General features: G+C 39.5%; 1 protein-coding gene across 1 annotated transcript in view; it reads right to left on the reverse strand.

The window, feature by feature from the left end:
- Nucleotides 1–22,714, reverse strand: part of LOC128663753 (A.superbus venom factor 1) — a 489,422-nt gene that overhangs the window by 192,351 nt on the left and 274,357 nt on the right. Inside the window, exons 16-18 of the mRNA XM_053718238.1 lie at nt 21,506–21,577; nt 21,038–21,238; nt 18,473–18,578 (exon numbers count right to left, since the gene is read on the reverse strand). Of these exons, the coding sequence (XP_053574213.1) occupies nt 18,473–18,578; nt 21,038–21,238; nt 21,506–21,577 (379 nt within the window). The remainder of the gene's footprint in view (nt 1–18,472; nt 18,579–21,037; nt 21,239–21,505; nt 21,578–22,714) is intronic.

Genomic DNA, 22,714 nt, shown 5'->3' on the forward strand with positions numbered 1-22,714 from the left:
CCTAGTGCTAAGAATAGCCTACAATGCGGTATTAAAAGTGAATGGAAAAAAGGTTTAATCAGCGCATGTTAGCTCATATTACACGTGGTGAGTTTTGTGTTGCGCTCAAGCATTAAAATAACATAATACCCTTGAGTCTTTCCCAGTGAAGTACCTTGTCATAAATATTATATCCCTTTATACTGTTAAAGAGATAGAAAGTTCCAAATTTAAATGTGCACTGGTGAATTTCAATGTGAAATAGAAGCACCTTTATAATATACTTTCATTAGCAAAAATGCTTATAGAAGAAGTTATTACTATTTTTTCTGTGGCATTATCCAACCTCCAGATGTTAGCATGCCCAAGACTTTCATTTTAGTTTCAATTTGTAATATGGAAGTAAAAATGAAAGCACTATAGATTGTGTATTATAACACTACTATTTTTAATCTCCACTTGTAATCTAGACAAATAAAGGGAGTAATGGTACTGCAGTATTGTTTGGGTGGAGAGTACACTAGAGTCTGGCACTATATTGCTACTTTCACAACATTGTTATTTCACTGCAATAATCCGCAGCAACTTAATCTGTAATATTTAGTTAGTAAGTCCGCTGCTTGTCTGGCCCCTCAATGTGAAATTCAAATGAAATAATATTCAAGCATGGTCACTGTCAGATGTCAGTGCTAATGAGGTGCCATTGTGTATATGCGCATTTGTAATGGAGGGATGGCTAGGTGGAGAGTGACTACAAAAAGCAAAGCGCTCTACCTGGAATGAACAACAGCTCGGTAGCTTAGTCTATGGCGAGTTACCACCTAAGAGCAACCTCTTTTAGCCCAGTTGTACTTTTCACAGAGGAAAACTTTCCTGAAGTATATCATTCTGATCCCGCTAAGTAAGGTTCAGTTCAGCCCTGAAATACCAGGCAATTCTTCTATGAACAAGGGACATGACAACCCCAGATGATTGTTTCGGCCTTCTGTGGGACTCGTTATTGAGGTGCAGCCATATTCATTTAAGCACACTGGGCAAAGAGTCAACGTCTGGTTTCCCCCATCACCCTTAGGGAGACCTCCCCAGGGTCATAATACAATTGTATACAAAGAGAGAGGCGCTCTACCAGGAACAAATAACAGCTCAGTAGCTTGTTCTATGGCGAGTTACCACCCAGTGGCAGCCTCTTTTAGCCCAGTTGTGCTAGGTGGAGAGTGACTGGGGCAGGGTGAAGTTTTTTTGGATGTTGTCCTATTTGCATTCTGCCTTTATTATTTGCTGCTTATTTCTTTGTACATAATAAAACTATTGAATATTGTGCCGTATCTTTAAATTGTCTCTGGTTTGTTATTTGTAAATGTGTGTGGGGTATTCATTTGTTTCACTGAATTAAGGCACTACTAAAGTTAAGTTTAGTTTAATATGCCCCAGTCTCACTTCCATCAGCAGACACTGCAGCAAATGCGGAGACCAGCCAGTTGGTGCCACCTTCTCCTAAGATGGTGCAGAAAAGGTTTACACCTAAAACAATTAATTTGCCTAAATCAATTAGAAAATTGTTCCGAAAAACATTTGAATAATCATCAAAAACACAGCAACATTCCCTTAATAGTTGTCAATGGTTTACATTACAAGTGAAGCCCAACCGAAAGAGCATGGGGCATTATCCTTAGCATGACCCTGCACTTAGAAAAGCCCACAAACTTGTATTACAAAAAATTACTAAAAATAGTTTATCAGAGCAAACATTTGTTTAGCACACCGTATACCAGCGATGGCAAACCTTGGCACTCCAGATGTTTCAGAACTACATTTGATGATGATTATTCATGACTTCAGAGTGCCTAAGCATCTTGGCAAACATAGTTCTGAAACATCTGGCGTTCCAAGGCTTGCCATTACTGCCTATACTATATCATTCAATATATAACACAGGTTTAATAAACCTCATCTGCATTAAAATTCTCTAGTAAACATTTTTTTACTATCCATTTGTTATACCAAATAGTCCAATATTCCTACTGTAAGATTGCACTAAGGATAATGCACCCTGCTCTATTAATTGTGCTCCACTTGTAATCTAGCCCTATGTGTATTACAGACACTGGAAATGTGGTCCATTGAGGTAGGCCATTATCATACCCCCCCCCCCCCCCCGCGGCAAAAAAAATTGAAATGTGGTGGGTGGGGCTTAAAAATCATAAGATATAAGTAATATAAATACAATTCTAAATAAAGTCATATCTTTTAATACAGTTAGGCAGCAAATCAAACACAAGCTCAAACCACTGGTATGGCTATGTGAGCTATGTATTTAATTAGCCTTTGCAAAGACATTGCTAAATATTTTTATCTTAATTGGACATTTAATAATAAATTCTTTAAAACTGCTCTCTGCATTCCCTATTATTCTAGATTCTAGCCTTTAAAGTCAGCAAAAATGCACAGTAACACACTACATAGCATACACTTACACATGCAGATACACACACACTACATAGCATACACTTATACATGCATACACTTATACATGCAGATACACACACTACATTGCATACACTTATACATGCAGATACACACAAACACAGACACTTATACATACAGATACACATACAGATACACACACACTACATAGCATACACTTATACATGCATACACTTATACATGCAGATACACACACTACACAGCATACACTTAAACATGCAGATACACACACACTACATTGCATACACTTATACATGCAGATACACACACACACTACATAGCATACACTTATACATGCAGATACACACACACACACTACATAGCATACACTTATACATGCAGATACACACACACTACATAGCATACACTTACACATGCAGATACACACACACTACATAGCATACACTTACACATGCAGATACACACACACTACATAGCATACACTTACAAATGCAGATACACACACACACACATTACATAGCATACACTTATACATGAAGCATACACTTATACATGCAGATACACAGACACTACATAGTATACACTTATACATGCAGACACACACTACATAGCATACACTTATACATGCAGATAGACACTTATACATGCAGATACACATACACACACTACATAGCTTACATTTATACATGCAGACACACACACACTACATAGCATAAACTTATACATGCAGATACACACACACAGTTATGGATACAGATAGACACACACACTACATCATATATGGGTATCTGTAATTCATTGTATGGGGTCCTGGGGTTGGCAAGCACATTAGCTGGCAGTCTGCGGCTGCCACTATTCGTTACCCTGGTATTAGCACTGCTCATTGTATAAAACTGAAGGCATGCTAGTAGTATTACCCGGGGTTAGACATCATCACTACCAGAGGTAGGTTAGAGAGGTCACCATTACCCGTGGTCAGAGTGTATACAGCCTTCTTACTCCTGCTTAACCCACACACCATTCCTTTTCCACAGGGAATCTAACAGGTATCTAACCCTGTGAGAGCAAAGCCAGCTGCTTCTGAGTATGGGCCCAATAGAATTTAAAAAAAAATTAAAAAAAAATTTTAATGCATGGCTAGCAACCCGACAGGGGGACAGACCCCTAAAATCGGGACTGTCCCACGAAAATCGGGACAGTTGGGGGGTATGCATTATGCTCGTGCTCTTATCTGCAGACATTACTAGCTGATAGTCAAACATCCGTTGGGCCTTGGCATGGAAATTAGAGATGCTACAACCATAGCACCCTGCTATGGATATAAATCATGCAATTATGGATAGCAAATGTACATATAAGTTAGATCCCTAGTTGTTTCAAAAACCAAAGATGTATTTCTGAACAATACTTGACAATCATTTCATCCTTCAGTGAAAAGGCCATAGCCCAAATATAGAATAAATATAGGAAACCATGCACTGGGTATACTACTGATTAAGAGAGCCAGTTACATATTTTAAAGGACCAGTCAACACAGTAGATTTGCATAATCAACAAATGCAAGATAACGAGACAATGCAAAAGCACTTTGTCTGAACTTCATGTGAGTAGTAGATTTTTTTTCTGACAATTTTAAAAGTTATGTCTTTTTCCACTCCCCCTGTACCATGTGACAGCCATCAGCCAATCACAAATGCATACACGTACCATGTGACAGCCATCAGCCATTCACAAATGCATACACACTTATTCTTGCACATGCTCAGTAGGAGCTGGTGACTAAAAAAGTTTAAATATAAAAACACTGTGCACATTTTGTTAATAGAAGTAAATTGGAAAGTTGTTTAAAATGGCATGTTCTATCTGAATAATGAAAGTTTAATTTTGATTGAGTGTCCCTTTAAGGGCTGAGAAATATGTTGCTTATTTATCTTGTGTCCATACAAGTTTATAAATCAATATTTTACACGTAATATACATTGCTGCTGTTTTTATTACATGCGAGTAAGCTGCCCTGGTGTCCAACGTTATGTGCGTAGCCACCCATAGGGTGTTGGTTTGGGGGTTATTTAGTTTCCACACAGTATGCTGTTTTCTAATAAATTTATAAAAAGGATTGATATCCTGCATCTATTGAGCCCTCTAAAAACTGCATCAAATAGTGCTAGCACAGTTTAAAATAGCTTTAAATATTAAAAAAAAAACTTTAAAAAAAAACTCTATTCAATCAGGAATGTCTCCCAACAATAGTTATAAAATATTGTTCTTTATTGCTAAGATTAAAGAGTGTTAGACTTGTGAAGCACAAATAATTTAGTTTGTCTGAATCCTTTGGAACGGATATTCTGGGAAATTGGTTTCCCCAAATATTCATTGGCTGCACTATTCAGTATTCGTTTTGTTTTAAACTTAAGAAATACTGAATAGTCATAGAACATTTACATTTTTTCGTTATATGAATGTAAATGTTCCTAAGCTACAGGTTAAAAAGGTTTATCTGTAGCTTATACTTAGCTTTTGCATGCTGGAGAGTCGCGCTAACCTAATCTTCTTTACATAACCCCGATCTTGCTAATAGGAGGATTAGTTTTGCGACTAACATTCGTTTTCTTTAATGAAAATGAATGAATACTGACAAATTTTATTCGTTTTTTTTTTGTCCATACTTGGTCTGTTTGCCCAGCGTGCCCACCACTCACCTTGAAATTCCTCTCCTGTCACCCTCGCCTACCTTTTTTTTAATCTACTACATCTCTGCCCATTCTGCCATTTTTCTAGTCCCCAGTCTTGAGGCCTACTATGTGAGCACCAGCATTCTATGTGGTGAAAGTGAGGTACTGCAAGATAGCAACACTCCCAGTAAACCTATGCCAGTAAGCTGCATTCACTTACAATGGATTTATACTTTGAATCAGCTTTCATCTGACTGGGCCACTTCCAGAGGAGGGGTCTTTCCCTATAAAACTCGGCAGCTCACTCTATCAAATTGCTTGGGCATTGCTGTGAGTTACTCAGCTCCTGTTGCTTTTACCTGTGTTATTATCTAGTTTCCTGACCTCTACCTGTTTTCTCTGGGCTTTGCCCCTTACTTGCTCCTTTTGTATAAAAGCTTTTTTTGGATTGCCTTCCTTTGTATGACCCCAGGCCTATTAACTGGACTTTGTTTTCTCCTACTCACTTTGTATCTAAGCTTGTGCAAGCTCATGTGCAGTGTTTTACATAACCTGCCGCTCTGGACTGTCCTCTACTTTTCTTTGTTATTTCTGCACAGCAGGACCATCACCCAACACCATAGGTGGCAATCACCTCAGCCTGACAACATCTTTAGTGTCAGTGTTTTATAGTCAAAGTATGGAACCTTAATCATAGTGATAATCCTTTTATTATAACTGTAAAAAGCTGATTAGAAAATATCACCTAAACATTTCTATGTAAAAAAGAAAGATATTTTACCTCAAAATGTCCTAAGTATTCAAACCCCATTGCAAAGGACTTTAAGCAGCAAATCAGTATGCCTGTCCCGGGACAGGCAAAGGAGTGAGCCTCATGCACACTCATGTTTTTTCCCTATTCAGTTTAAGGAAGTTTTCTATGAAATCTCATGAGAGTTAAGTGAAATCGCATGAGATCACAGTAAAAGAGTTCATGACCTCAGCTCTGTTGATGCTGATTGGCTGCAGTTCATTTCTTCATTATTTTTTTAACCTGCAGCTGGAGAGCAGCTGAAGTATAACTTTTTACACAGGGCTTACTTTAGTGAGCTGAGGAAATTGTGAGGTAAAATATTTTCCTTTTTTACATAGAGATGCTCAGGTAATATTTTCCTGTCAGCTTTTTACAGTTATACTGCAATAGTTTCAAGTGATTTAGCATATGAGTATTATGTCCATACGGTAAGTTACCCCTTTGTCCTGACATGATATCACATACAGCCAAAAACAGGAAAAGAAGTCACTCAGCTCATTACCACAGATGCCTATTTTTCTGGTATTACACTCCTCTCGAAATTCACTCTGGGCTAATAGGCATTTCAAATTATTTTTATTTCTATAAATAATTCTGGTATAGGGAGTGATTTTATTGGCTATAACCGGATAATTTTGAACTAGATGTCAGTGTATTTTTAATATATTTTTTAATATTTTTCAATCACAATTATAATCATTTGTCAAAGGTACATTTATCATATTTGTGAGGGAGAGGGGAGGTATGAAGAACTCGATCTGCAGGAATAGAGACACCGGACAAAAAAAGTATTTTCTTGTGAATACTTTACTGAAGCAAAATTATAAACAACAATATTCTGGAGTTGGGGAAAAAGGGAGCAGAATTCCCAAAGTATAAGTACAGGTCTCTCAACAAGCACAGAATACCCAGTGGGCACCGTTGGTGAGAATTTGGCATTCACGATGCAGATAAGTATACACAGGTAACACACAAAGGGTTCTTGGTTTCAGGAGCAAGATGAGCATACATGGTTATCAAGAGAAGTATGCTTGGTTTCAAGAGCAAGGTTAGTATATGTGGGCATCAAGGTAAGTATGCTTGGTTTTAAGAGCAAGGTAAGCATACGTGGGTATCAGGGTAACTATGCTTGGTTTCATGAGCAAGGTGAGCATACGTGGGTATTAAGGTAAGTATACTTGGTTTCAAGAGCAAGATGAGCATATGTGGGTATCAAAGTAAGTATACTTGGTTTCAAGGGCAAGGTGAGCATACGCAGGTATCACTGCAGAGATGCTTGACTTTAGGAGCAAGGTGAGCATACGCAGGTATCACTGCAGAGATGCTTGACTTTAGGAGCAAGGTAAGCATACACAGGTATCACAGCAGAGATGCTTGGCTTCAGGAGCAAGTTAAGCATACACAGGTATCACAGCAGAGATGCTTGGCTTCAGGAGCAATGTAAGCATACACAGGTATCACAGCAGAGATGCTTTTCTTCAGGAGCAAGGTAAGCATACACAGGTATCACAGCAGAGATGCTTGGCTTAAGGAGCAAGGAAAGCATACACAAGTACCACAGCAGAGATGCTTGGCTTCAGGAGCAAGATATGCATACACAGGTATCACAGCAGAGATGCTTGGCTTCAGGAGCAAGGTAAGCATACACAAGTATCACAGCAGAGATGCTTGGCTTCAGGAGCAAGGAATGCATACACAGGTATCAGAGCAGATATGCTTGGCTTCAGGAGCCAGGAAAGCATACAGAGGTATCACAGCAAAGATGCTTGTCTTCAGAAGCAAGGTAAGCATACACAGGTATCACAGCAGAGATGCTTGGTTTCAGGAGCAAGGTAAGCATACACAGGTATCACAGCAGAGATGCTTGGTTTCAGGAGCAAGGTAAGCATACACAGGTATCACAGCAGAGATGCTTGGTTTCAGGAGCAAGGTAAGCATACACAGGTATCACAGCAGAGATGCTTGGCTTCAGGAGCAAGGTAAGCATACACAGGTATCACAGCAGGGATACTTAGCTTCAGGTACAACAAGTATGCTAAGTCTCAGGAGCAAGGAGAACATATATAGGAATCACAGCAAGCAGGAGCCAGAGAAGTATGTTCTGTATAGGGCAATAACTCAGCAGGGAGTAAAGGACTGATTGCACTTTTATAGGAATTCCCACACCTGATTCCTCCTGGTGGGAGTTCCTGTAATCAACAAAATGGCTCTTTAAAACCTAGGAAGGCACAGCCACGTATGCCTAGGGAGTTGCAGCACAGCAGCTTCAGACAGATCTCGGCGCCTATCTACATGGGACGCCAAAAAAGGGTCCTCCAGGTAAGAGTCCTGACAATATCCTTGTTGGCCAAATCACTTACAGTTTTTGATTAATTATATTCCAATAGGAAATCCCTAATTTGTGCCTTTACTTCCTCACTCACTTGTGATTAGTTCATTTTTGTAGCCCCATTAAAAGAATGTTTATTCTAAAATCTTTGCTTGATTCATATTGTCTACCAGTCTTGAATAATTCCTTATTATTCTTAAGCACTGACCTTTCCTAATGTTGTTTTTCATGTATTTAAATGGCAACTGTTTGAGTATATCAAGTTGTGGTCATCTACTTCCTTAAAATGAGTCTTTGTCACATTGTTTCCCTCTAAAACATCTATATCCAGATCTAGGAAAGTGATTTTAACTGAACTAAAGGTACTTATAAAATGTAGTCCAAAATAATTCCTATTCATATAGGACATAAAAGACTGTAATGAATCTACATCACCTTTCAAAATAAAGAGGATATCATCTATGTATCTTTTGTAGAGCAAGAGGTTCACACCAAGCTCATGTTGGACCAAAAATTTGGATTCCCAAAAGCCCATGAAGAGATTGGCATAGCCTAGCGTGGACCTCATGCCCATAGCTGTCCCACTGATTTGTAAGAAAAAATTACCATTAAATCAAACATTGCTGTTCCTTCCATTGATCTATATGCATCCCTTCGTCCAATGCTCTCTTCCCATGCTCATGTATAATACTCGTATAAAGGAATTATACGTCACAGGTTAATAAGATTGTCTTAAGACTTAAAAGGACAGTCAAGTCCAAAAAAAACGTTCATGATTCAAATAGGGCATGTCCTTTTAAACAACTTTCCAATTTACTTGTATCATCAATTTTGCTTTGTTCTCTTGGTATTCTTAATTAAAAGCTAAACCTAGGAGGTTCATATGCTAATTTCTTAGACCTTGAAGGGCGTCTTTGCATTTGACAGTTTTTCACCACTAGAGGGCGTCAGTTCAGGTGTTTCATATAGATAACATTGAGCTCACGCATGTGAAGTTACCTAGGAGTCAGCACTGATTGGCTAACATGCAAGTCTGTCAAAACTTGAACTGAAATAAGGTGGCAGTTTTCAGAGGCTTACATACAAGCTAATCACAGAGGTAAAATGTGTATTATTATAACTATGCTGGTTATGCAAAACTGGGGAATGGGTAATTAAGGGATTATCTATCTTATAAAACAACAACAATTCTGGTGTTGACTGTCCCTTTAAGCTGTTATGAATTTTTTAATTTTTTTTTTTATATATCCTTTTGTTGCCTAAAAAGTATTAGACATGATTTTGACATGACATTATAAATGTTTTTATAAGCAAAACAGGTTCCTAGTTTAGAGTAAAGAATTTTAAAGTTAATGCAGGCTAATTTGCAAGTTTATTAAATATACTTTGTACAGAAAAAAATGTTAGGGAGTATTTACCTGAAACTCTTCATAAATCTACAAAATTACTAGAAGCAAAAATTAGTTTCCCATCACAGTGCTCATAATACCGTTCTGAAGCTATTACAGAAATAACCAATGAGTTACTGACAAAATAAAAACGTATCAATTTTTTAAAAATGTCACAATTATCACAAGATAGTGAAAAAATATGTTTATAGATTACAATGGTAACATGCTATTACCTTTTGAGTATTAACTATTTCATCACAAAAGGAAAATATTTAAGCAAAGAAATATGGCAGCAAGTATATTTCTACAAAAAATATGTTTACTTTTAAATATACTTCAGTTTACTAAAGTTCATAATACAAATGTATCTATAAGCTGACAAATTTGTGACCATTTCTTTAAATAAAGTTAGCTGATTTTGAATAAAAGAAAACAATAGATAGAAACAAAGATGCTGAATCAGCGTTACTATGGAAACCAATATTTTTTTAATACGAGAATGCTTAAAACATACCCCTCCTCCTGAAATAGTCACATCATGTGATGGAACATGGTGTTGGGTGGAGGTGTCTACACGTTTGTTTGTATGTGACAAGAGAATAATTCTAGCATGTTTAAAATATTATTATTATTATCATTTATTTGTAGAGAGCCAAGAGATTCTGCAGCGCTATAAACATAGGTGGTATACAAAGTAACATTTATATGGACCAAATGGGTAGAGCGCCCTGCCGAGAGTTGCACTGTTGTAGTCAGCTCTTATGAAGGTGACCTGCAAACATTTGGGCTCTTAGTACATGCCAAGGTGGGTTCAAGGGGATAGCAATGGAGGAGAGGAACTAGGATTAGGAAAGGTTAGTGTAGGTTGTATGTATCCCTGAACAGTAGAGTCTTGAAGATTTCAAAACTAAGGGAGAGTCTTGTGGAGCGAGGCACAAGATGGGAACCAGTCTGGAAAATTGCTGTAAACGGGAATGTGTGGAGGTAACAAGAGAAGTGGAGAGCAGGAGAAGGGGATGAGAAGAAGAGTATCTGGAGACAAGGGCCTCTAGTTATCAAGCTCCGTACGTACCTGCCTTCGCCGGCCCCAATACGCTCGCCTAAGCTCGCCTCACATCGCCGCCGCGGACCTGAATACGTTTGCAAAAGTTATCAAAAAAGCTGTCAAAAAGCCGCGCACCAAGTAAGGTGCGATGAGCAGCGAACTGTGATAGTTATCACTCATCTGATCTCGCTGCTCTTCGGCTTTTCTACAGCTTTACTGATAAGTTGTCACTAAGCACCCACACTATACTATACTGTTCTACCCCCTATACCGCCGCCCCCCGGAGCCCCCCGCAACAAAATAAAGTTATTAACCCCTAAACCGCCGCTCCTAGACCCCGCCGCAACTATAATAAATATATTAACCCCTAAACCGCCACTCCCGGACCCCGCCGCAACTATAATAAATGTATTAACCCCTAAACCGCCGCTCCCGGACCCCTCCGCCACCTACATAATACCTATTAACCCCTATCCTGCCCCCCTATACCGCCGCCACCTATAATAAATTTATTAACCCCTATCCTGCCGATCCCGTACCCCGCCGCAACTAAATAAATTGTTTAACCCCTAAACTGCCGATCCCGGACCCCGCCGCCACCTATATTAAACTTATTAACCCTTAATCTGCCCCCCTATACTGCCGCCACCTATAATAAATTTATTAACCCCTATCCTGCCGATCCCGTACCCCGCCGCAACTAAATAAATTGTTTAACCCCTAAACCGCCGCTCCCGGAACCTGCCGCCACCTATAATAAATTTATTAACCCCTGATCGGAACAGCCAATAGAATGCGAGTTCAATCTCATTGGCTGATTGGATCAGTCAATCGGATTGAACTTGAATATGATTGGCTGAGTTAATCAGCCAATCAGATTTTTCCTACCTTAATTCCGATTGACTGATAGAATCCTATCAGCCAATCGGAATTCGAGGGACGCCATCTTGGATGACATCACTTAAAGGAATATTCATTCGTCGGGTAGTCGTCGGTTGAAGAGGATGGCTCCGCGTCGGCTCGTTTGAAGATAGCTCCGCTCCAGATGGATGAAGATTGAAGACGCCATCTGGATGAAGACTTCTATCGGATGGAAGACCTCTTCAGCGCCCCTTGGATGAAGACTTCTACCGGATGGAAGACCTCTTCAGCGCCCCTTGGATGAAGACTTCTACCGGATGGAAGACCTCTTCAGCGCCCCTTGGATGAAGACTTCTATCGGATCTAAGACCTCTTCAGCGCCCCTTGGATGATGACTTCGGCCCGGCTGGGTGAACACGACTCAAGGTAGGGAGATCTTCAGGGGGGTAGTGTTAGGTTTATTTAAGGGGGGTTTGGATGGGTTAGAGTAGGGGTATGTGGGTGGTGGGTTTTAATGTTGGGGGGGGTTGTATTTTATTTTACAGGCAAAAGAGCTGATTACTTTGGGGCATGCCCCGCAAAAAGCCCTTTTAAGGGCTGGTAAAAGAGCCGATTACTTTGTAATGTAGAATAGGGTAGGGACTTTTATTATTTTGGGTTTTTTTAGTTTTAAATAGGAATAATTTATTTAATGATAGTGTAGTGTTAGGTGTAATTGTAACTTAGGTTAGTTTTTATTTTACAGGTAAATTTGTGTTTATTTTATCTAGGTAGCTATTAAATAGTTAATAACTATTTAATAGCTATTGTACCTAGTTAAAATAAATTTAAATTTGCCTGTAAAATAAAAATAAATCCTAAAATAGTTACAATGTAATTATTAGTTATATTTTAGCTATATTAGGGTTTATTTTATAGGTAAGTATTTAGTTTTAAATAGGATTTAGTTAATAAGAGTAATTTTTATTTAGATTTATTCAAATAATATTTAAGTTAGGGGGGTGTTAGACTTAGGTTTAGGGGTTAATTAGTTTAATATAGATGGCGGCGGTATAGGGGGGGCAGGATAGGTGTTAATAAATTTATTATAGGTGGCGACGGTGTAGGGGGGGCAAATTAGGGGTTAATAAGTTTAATATAGGTGGCGGCGGGGTCCGGGAGCGGCGGTTTAGGGGTTAAACAATTTATTTAGTTGCGGCGGGGTACAGGATCCGCAGGATAGGGCTTAATAAATTTATTATAGGTGGCGGCGGTATAGGGGGGGCAGGATAGGGGTTAATAGGTATTATGTAAGTTGCGGAGGGGGTCCGGGAGTAGCGGTTTAGGGGTTAATAAGTTTATTAGAGTGGCGGTGGGCTCCAGGAGCGGCGGTTTAGGGGGTAACATGTTTAATATAGTTGCGGCGGGGTCCGGGAGCGGCGGTTTAGGGGTTAACATGTTTAATATAGGTGGAGGCGGTGTAGGGGGGCAGATTAGGGGTGTTTAGACTCGGGGTACATGTTAGGGTGTTAGGTGCAGACATCTCCCATAGGAATCAATGGGATGTCGGGCAGCAGAGAACATGAACTTTCGCTATGGTCAAACTCCCATTGATTCCTATGGGATCCGCCACCTCCAGGGCGGCGGATTGAAAACCAGGTACGCTGGGCCGGAAAAGTGCCAAGCGTACCTGGTAGTCATTTGATAACTAGCAAAAGTAGTCAGATTGTGCCGGACTTGCATTCGGAACATCTGGAGTGACGTAAGAATTGATCTGTGTCGGACTGAGTCCGGCGGATCGTAGCTTACGTCACAAAATTCTACTTTTGACGGTGTGTAGAGCTTGATAACTTAGGCGAATCAGCCTCGCCACAAATACGCTGCGGAATTCCAGCGTATTTGAGGTTGACGGCTTGATAACTAGAGGCCATTGTCTGAGATGTTGGGGGGAGCAGTGCAGTTGAAGGCTTTGTATGTCAGAGTGAGAATTTTGTGTTTTATTCTTGAGGCAAGAGGAAGCCATTGAAGGGATTGGCAGAGAGGTACAGCAGATGAAGAGCGACGAGTAAGGAAGATGAGCCTGGCAGAGGCCTCATTATGGATTGTGAAAGAGCTAGGTGGCAGATAGGGAGACCAGAGAGGATAGAGTTGCAGTAGTTGAGGCGGGAAAGAATGAGAGAGTGAATTAAAATCTTAGTTGTGTTTTAAGGTGGAAGCGGCAGGATTTCCTGAATGTGAGGAGTGAATGAAAGATCTGAGTCAAATGTGACCCCAAGACATTGGGCATGCGGGGTAACGGTAATGATGGAGTTGTTGACAGTTAAAGAGAGATGCGTGGTGGAGAATTTGGATAAAGAGGGGAAAATAAGGAACTCTGTTTTGGAGAAATATAGCTTAAGGTAATGAGAGGACATCCAGGATGAGATGTGAGAAAGACAGTTAGTGACACGGGTTAGCAAGGAAGGAGATAGGTCTGGTGCAGAGAGGTAAATTTGGGTGTCATTAGCATAGAAATTATATTGAAACCCGTGGGACTTTATTAAGGAACCTAATGATGATGTGTAGATTGAGAAGAGAAGGGGACAGAGGACAGAGCCTTGCGGTACCCCAACAGAAAGTGGTAACGGGCAGAGGAAACCCCCAAGAAGGCTACACTAAAAGTACAGTTAGAAAGGTAAGAAGAGAACCACGAGAGGACTGTGTCACAAATGCCGAAGGATTGGAGGGTTTGGAGCAAAAGAGGGTGGTCAACAGTATCAAAGACTGCAGACAGATCAAGAAGGATAAGCAGAGAGAAGGGGCCTTTGGATTTTGCTGTAAATAGGTAATTGGTTACCTTAATGATTGCTGTCTCTGTGGAGTGATAGGGGGAAATCCAGATTGCAGTGGGTCAAGGAGGGAGTTTAATGTAAGGAAATGGGATAGGTGTGCATATATTAGCTTTTCAAGAAGCTTTAAAGCAAGAGGAAGTAGGGCAATAGGGCGGTAGTTGGATGGGGAGGTTGGAATGAGAGAAGGTTTTTTGAGTATAGGTGTGACCAGTGCATGTTTTAGAGATGAGGGAAATATACCGGTGCTGAGGAAGAGGTTGAAAATGTGTGTGAGTATAGGGGTAAGGGTAGAAGAGAGGGAGGGGATTAGGTGTGAAGGGATGGGGTCGAGGGGACAGGTAGTGAGTTGAGAGCACAATATAAGTGCAGAAACTTCTTCCTCAGTAACAGGGGGGAAGGATCTAAATTTATGGCTATGTGGATTTTGGATGATTGTGATCTTTTGAGGGGGTGGGAGACTGGTAGTATGTTGAGAGCTGATTTTGTTTCTGATGGAGTAGATTTTGTTATTGAAGTGGCTGGCAAAATCTTGAGCTGAGAGAGAAGTTCTTTTAGGAGGTGAGGGTAGGCAAAGAAGAGTATTGAAAGTGAAGAACAGACAATTTGGATTTGAAGAAAAATTAGCGATAAAAGTAAAGAAGTAAGGGTAGAATATTAGAAGTTCAAGATAAACTTGTAGTGAATAAACCGAGATTTTCTCCAGTGCCGTTCAGCAGTACAGGAACATCTGCTTAGTTATCGTGTCAGAGGAGTGTGCCAGGGCTGAGGATGAGTGGGTGATTTCCGAACTATGGTAGGAGGGGCCAGATTGTCAAGGACCGATGTAAGGGTGGAATTATAGTGGCAGATAGATTGGTCAGGGCAGGAAAAGGAGGAGATGAAAGAGAGAAGAGGTTCGAGAGAACTAGCGAGATGTTGCTGATCTAATGACATAATGCTCCTGTGAAGTTTACTGTGAGGGGTAGAAGGAGGGAGAGTTGTAGGGAGGGATGTGATGTTGCAAGTGAGGAGATGATGGTCAGACAGAGGAAAAGGGGAGTTTTTGACAGACCGAAAGAGGAAGTAAGTTGCAGAAGTTGTTTTGCAGAGGAGGCAGTGGAATTGTCAAGAGGGATGTTAAAGTCACCAAAAATGAGGACAGGGGTGTCTGAGGAAAGGAAGTAACCAGGCAGCAAAGTTATCTAGAAATTGAGTTGAGGAGCCAAGGGGGTGGTATATAACTGCAACATGTATAGAGAGAGGAGAGAATAAGCGAATCATGTGGGTTTTGAATGAAGAAAATGTGAGGGAAGAGAAGGGCAGTAATTGTTGAAAGGTGCAACGAGAGGAAAGTAAAATACATACACCACCTCCTTGTCTATTACCAGACCTAGCAGTGTGGCTGAAGTGGGGACCCCCATGTGACAGAGCAGCAATGGATGCTGTGTCTGAAGGAGAAAACCAGGTTTCTGTGAGAGCCAGAAGGTCGAGGGAGTGGGAGATAAAGAGGTCATTGAAGTGAGCTTGTTGCAAACAGAACAAGAGTATCAGAGTGCACAAGTGAAGGGGGTAGTGGCTTTTGATACAAGAGGAATGTGAGTAAGGTTACCAGAGTTTTGTTTTGTGAGTCTATGGAAAGGCACACATGGATGTGCACTGTTAGAAAGTTGTTTGGGGACCAAGATTAGGGGTGATGTCACCACCAGCAGCTAGTATGAGCAAGAGGGAGAGTGACATGAGATGAGATGCAGATTTGCAGTAATGAGGCTGTTTTTGGGATGGGGTGCAGGGGGAGAGAGAGTGTTAAGGAATGTGTCAAGTTCATGAGTACTAAAGTAAGGTGAGGTTAAGAGAGATGGGCTAATGAACAGTGCAAGTAGTGAGGGGGGAGGAGTAATTGAGTAAAGTAGTTTGTTATAGAGATAAGTGGTATCAAAAAGGAATATGAAGATATTGAGCATTTTTACAAAAGAGGGAACAAATGAAACACATAAAACAAAGTATTACAGCAGCACTTGCCTAGTGTCTTGTCCCTTATCCAAACCTTGTTCAGTTCTTGTATAATTCTTTTGCCCAATTTTTGATGCCTCGCTTATAAATGTTCACTTAAGAGATGTGAACATATGATGTTACGATAATGCTAACAAAACCAGCAATGCAACACCCCAGCAATGCTACCCAATAGAAGTGTTAAATTTATAGGACAGAGCATTCAGCTGACTCCAATAAATTAGTTAATGACATGATCAAAGTCAGTCAAAGGCAAATTGGGAAAGTTCGATTCAGGGTGAGATAGGTTAAATTTAACAGATAATAGAATTTGGAGGAGGCTGAGGATATAGCATTAGTGAACTTATAAATACATAACTTATATCACAGACTACAGACACATACCAAAATAGAGAGTCAGACAGAGTACAAATGCCACAGAAAGCAGTGAATTTGGCAGGAGTTGATGCAGGACCCATATAATTATAAGAAATATTAATTATTTATTATGTAAATAAATCAGTTTGATTTTAAAATAATATGCAAGTGGACCTCTTTCAACACTGTCTGTGAATTTCTAGACACAGGGATAGAGTCAGAAAATGGATGGAAAGGGCACTCCACCATGGATGCTTGCAGATATGAGGTTTCCTTTGAGCACTTAGGTATGTTAGTTGTGTGATAGAAATACCTATACCCTTTACCCTTATGTATAGGCTGACCATATGTCCCGTTTTGAAAGGGACAGTACCGTTATTTTATGTTTCTTCCCCTGTCCCGTCGTTTCTTTAATAATATTCATTTTGTCCCGTTTTGAGGGTTCTTAGACTGTGCGACCAGCACAAGTGTCATTTTTTAGCACACATACCACTTACTAACATTTTTTAAACTCCCTGCCGGCAGGAAGGGCAGTTTTTTTTTTAACTGCAGGGTTTGGGTTGGGTGGCCATGCCCACATGATCCACAGCACCGCGTCTATGCCGCCCGCACTCAAAATTAGGGGCGTGATCATTGAAAGCATGTGAAAGCAGGTCAGTACTCAGTCGTGAGCTGTCAGACTGAACTGAGGAGAGAGACTGGTCACGAGAGGGAAGTTAGAACTACTAGCTAGTGCCTAGTAAGGACAGGAGTCGGACTAGATCTGTCATCATCTGATGTGATGATCATCTGCCTCTGCCATCACCCGAATTAGTGGCTGACTATCACCAGAGAGATAATTCTTACCATCTTCTTGTGTCACAGTGTGAACATACAAACATAGTGATCAAGTAGATCAAATGTCTAAGTTCTGCAAGAATTGTGTATGGTCAAAGTAAGACCAGTGCCTGTCAATCAATTAAATTGTCATTAATTATGCTTATTATTATGCTGCTGCAGTGCTGGTTGTACAGACGTTATAAATAACAATTATCATTATCAAGTAACTATTTCCACATTTTTCTCAGTTTATCCACCATGTAACAATGATTTTGGGCAACTCAGCTAAGGATAATTGTTGGCTCAATAGTTTATATTCAAGTCATAAAAGAACTTTTGTTAAAATCTTACTTTTTTCCCTATGAATAAAGAATTTTAACCCTGTCCCGTTTTTGACATCTCAATGTCCCGTTTTTGTCTCAAGGAAATATGGTCAGCCTACTTATGTATGTTATTGATGACTGAGGGTCTAGTGATCTAAAGCTCACCTCTCAGGTATGATAATTTAAAACATCTCGTTAGTATGATGAGGTCCCTCAAATAACTTTAGAAACACAATTTTTACCTTGACAGATGCTTATCTCACTATGCAGGGTTTTGTATGTGAAGGGGAATCTTCTATATTACAATATAAGGTCTAAAAACCCCAAAGATTTTGTGTGATTCCTCTCCATGGTGGCAAGTTTTTGATCATCAGGCCCTTGTATGCTCACAGACTCATACAATATTTATGTGCTTTTGCCCATTGTTTATTTTTAAGCTTCTGAGATAAGATTGTGAGATACCATTCTGATTAGTTTCATGAGATTTTGAGTGACATACACTCTTCGTGGGATTCACTCATCCTCCTCTTTTTAACTAGTTTTAATTATGGGTTTTCAATAAAGTTTATACTTAATGTTAATTTTTTTAAAATATTCAGAAACTGGCATGTGACTGTGCTGTCTCATTATCATGTACTGAAGAGACAATGGTCACTCACCCATTAGAATCTGGTTTTTCTAATATTTGCTCCACTTTCCAAAACCAACTCTCTGGAAATTCAGTCATTGACAAAATTTCAAAATCTTCTAAGTACTCCTCGTCACCTAAAGTAAAAAAGGTTTTATATTGTTTTAGGTGATTTATGCAAGATTGTTGTCATATACATATTTGTATTTGAATTAATTGAACTTTTAAAATATATTTTACTTGACCTGGAAGTGAAAAAAAACATTCCAATATGACCACTAATTTGACAACCCTATTTTAAGTAATAGCAAAAGAGAATCAGTAAAAATCACAAACCAATGTCTGAAAATTCAAAATACCCACAAATAATTAGATTACTTAATCGGACATTGTTCTCAATTTTGTATTTGATCTGTCTAAAATAAGATATTTAAAAATATATTGCTGTTTTATTGGATTTTCCTGAGGTTATCCTGAGTAAAAAACAAAACAAGAAAACCCTTTCTTGTCAGGATTTTGGAGCTGTATCCCTTTTATTCAAAACAGCTGTGAGCATTACCCCTGACAACCTAGTTATCATTGGTTCATAAACATGCATTTGCTGCTAGTTTGAATTTAAAAAAAAAAATCACCTCCACAGAAATTATTTAAACAGAGGCGCCACAATAAATCCAAAAAGATAAAAAGTAAAAGATTATGTAAATAGATATCAAATTATATCAAATGGTAACAGTTTTTCACATGCCAATAGAAAATTTTGAGACAAGTCCAATACATTTCCCAGATAACAATTCACAGGCTGCTATGCTGAAGTCCAACAGAAACACAAGAAAATACACTCTATGAGGCATATTTAACAAAGGTCTTGCGGACCTGATCCGCACTGTCCTCGCTGAATGCGGAGAGCAATCCGCTCTCCATATTCAGCATTGCATCAGCAGCTCACAAGAGCTGCTGGTGCAACGCCGCCCCCTGCAGAGGGGGTGTCAATCAACCCGATTGTACTCGATCGGGTTGAATTCCGGCGATTCCTGTCCGCCTGCTCAGGGTTATGGAGCAGCGGTCTTTGTGACCGCTGCTTCATAACTGCTGTTTCTGGCTGCTGTTTCTGCTGTTTCTGGCGAGTCTAAAGACTCAGCAAATCCAAGAACCAGCAGCACCATAGGTATGCATCAAAAATCCTTTTATTGGTGAGACATCACAAAATACAACAACGTTTCGGTCAGCAACGTCGTTGTATTTTGTGATGTCTCACCAATAAAAGGATTTTTGATGCATACCTATGGTGCTGCTGGTTCTTGGATTTGCTGATTTTGTTTTGGATCTGTGCAGGATCCTTACAGCGTGCACCTTGAGATTTGGCAGTGAGTGCTTGGCTTTACTTTACATGTGAGTCTAAATACTCGCCAGAAAACACGGGCCCACAAGCTCCTTACGGAGCTTAATAAATGGGCCCCTCTAGGTTGCAATAAAACCAGAAAAATGTAATGGTGCAAAATCAATGTACAAGCATTGAAAAGACAGCATGGATGGCACCTAAAAAGTAACTAACTGACGCGTTTCACTCCCCTAGGGGCACTTACTCATAGACTCTATGAAGTGCTCTTCTGACGTGTCAGGCCACCCACCATACAAGTCTTAAAAAAATAAATAAAAAGGCACCTCATAGCATAACAAATAAACATCACCATAGGAGATATTGGGGCCTATTTATCAAAGATCTTGTGGACCTGATCCGACAGTGCGGATCAGGTCCGCAAGACCTCGCTAAATGCGGAGAGCAATACGCTCTCCGCATTTAACATTGCACCAGCAGCTCACAAGAGCTGCTGGTGCAACGCCGCCCCTTGTTGACTCGCGGCCAATCGGCCTCCAGCAAGGAGGTGTCAATCAACCCAATCGTACTCGATCGGGTTGAATTGTGGCTTGATAAATGAGCCCCATAATATTGATGTGGCAACACTGAGAACCATGTTGCTCAATCAATACATTGAATATATGATTTTAATAACTATTTTAACATACTATCAGCTACAGTATATCTACTTTTATTGCACTGCCAAGTGATGTTTCCTGTTTCGCAAGAATCAGCATCTCAACAGATTGATCCATGAGCTTGGGTAATCCTGTGGAAATAGATGTGGCTGATCCTGAGGCGAGTCTGCTGGGTAACTCTGAGGTTCTGGCTTGCTGTTATAGCACCTGATGGTGCTTCACCAAATGTGAGTGATTCTAATATTATATCTCCTATGGTGATGTTAAATTGTTACTCTATGAGATGTCTTCTTTGATTCATATTTTTAGTTTGAACTTCAGTTCAAACTTTCAAAAAACAATTCATAGCTGTTTTTTCATACTGCTTTTAGCGTTCCTTTAATCGTTGCTACTTTTGTAGGTGTAATGTATTTCAGTAGAAATGTTTAATGTATTTTAGGGTTTTAGAAGAGTAAAGCTGGAAATATTATACATTTAATAAAATAGAAACAGTCATAGATAACCAATACACAAATCAGGGTCACCACTGTCAGAGAAGATGTTAATAAAATACAGAGTACTCCTCTAGGAATATTTAAGAACATGTAATATGGTTTCTCACTTCTTCTCCGCAAAACATGTTTTTTCAGCTGTGCATCAATTTCCCTCTTTTTCTTTACGTTTTTGCAGCAGTCCAGGAAAGCGCCTACACACTCTTTGTCATCAAGGATGTAGCGGGAGCGCTGCTCACAGCTGTTACCCATATCATTTCCTTGCATGCCATCCAGGCAGCACTTTTTTGCCTCTCCTTGGTAGCTTGGAGCTAAATGAATTAGGTAACATAAAAATAATGCATAAGTAATAGAAGGCTATACAAATGCAAAGGAGACATAACTGCAAAAAAGTTATGGAAAGAGATTGACATGACAAATTGAACATTTGAAAATAAAAAACCCGGGTAATATAACAATAAATCACAGGAGAGAAATTAAAAGAGAGACACAGTTGGGGATAAGATGATAACTGGGAAACAATACATATTGAGGACAAATAAAATACACCTATTTTCCCCACATTTTCTCCCCCTCACCTTTAGTGTTTTTTATCTCATTAAGTTGTGCAGAGTGACGTCTACGCCGAGCATGGACTTCACACGTTAGTTCTATGTACCAAAGAAAGGAGACAAACTTTTACAAACTCTCTAAAGTTCAACAAGAGAAACAATTGAAAACTAGGATATATAAAGGGACAATCAATCTCAAGCTAAAATTTACCTAATTAATTTGCCCTTTGATTGGAAGCATTTTTCAATATTATTCTTTATTACGAAAAATACCTTCAATAAAACTTATGACTGTTTTAGTGATCACTTTTACTGTTCACATAACTTGCAGAGAATACAGCCATAGGTCCTGTGTACCCACATTCTGATGATTTTGCCTAATCAGAGAGCCAGTGGTTATACATGTGACATTAGCAATGAAATAATACTTGGATACAGCCCTACTAATTATTGAGTTCAAGTTTTTAATGCACATCTATTGCTAACAGGTGCATAAAATCATGCACATGAAATCTCCTTAGACAAACACTGGCAGTATAATGTGTTGTACTGAAGAATGTGTACAAATTGCTTATCATCTGTTGCATCACTCACTACAAAGCCCCAAACTGCCTCTGAAAAGCATTATAAACACAATGACGTAATTGGCAGCTTCATAAAATAGGTTTCCATAGCTAAGCAGCTATACTCAAGCCTCACATCAACATCAGTGGTAGCCACACTGCCACTGGACTCTGGAGCAGTGGAACCGTGTGTTCTGGTGTTATGAATCAAGCCTCGCTAGTGTATGCTAGGAAAATGCTTCCTACCAAAATACTATTTGAACACAAAGGGGAAGATGGTGGCACTACTTAGAGAAATAACAGGACTATTGAGTAACTATAGAAATTACAGGGGTATGTTTAGATGACCTCTGGTGCTACCCATTCCACTAAAATGTATACACATAAGGGGAGAAACTTTGAAAGGGAGCTTAAAGGGATATTATACACTAGATTTTTCTTTGCATAAATGTTTTGTAGATGATCCATTTATATAGCCTATACAGCTTTTTTTTTTAAGTATAGTTTTGCTTATTTAAAATAACATTGCACTGATTTGTAGACTCCTAACCAAGCCCCACAGTTTTATGAGAATATTGAAGTATACCTACTCCAACTTGCTCCTGTTTGTGTAAAGAGTATTTTCATATGCAGAGGAATGGGGGGGGGTCTGAAAAGTTTCCACTTGCAGTGG

This window comes from Bombina bombina, chromosome 6 (assembly GCF_027579735.1).
Source record: "Bombina bombina isolate aBomBom1 chromosome 6, aBomBom1.pri, whole genome shotgun sequence".
NCBI classification, from domain to species: Eukaryota; Metazoa; Chordata; class Amphibia; order Anura; family Bombinatoridae; genus Bombina; species Bombina bombina.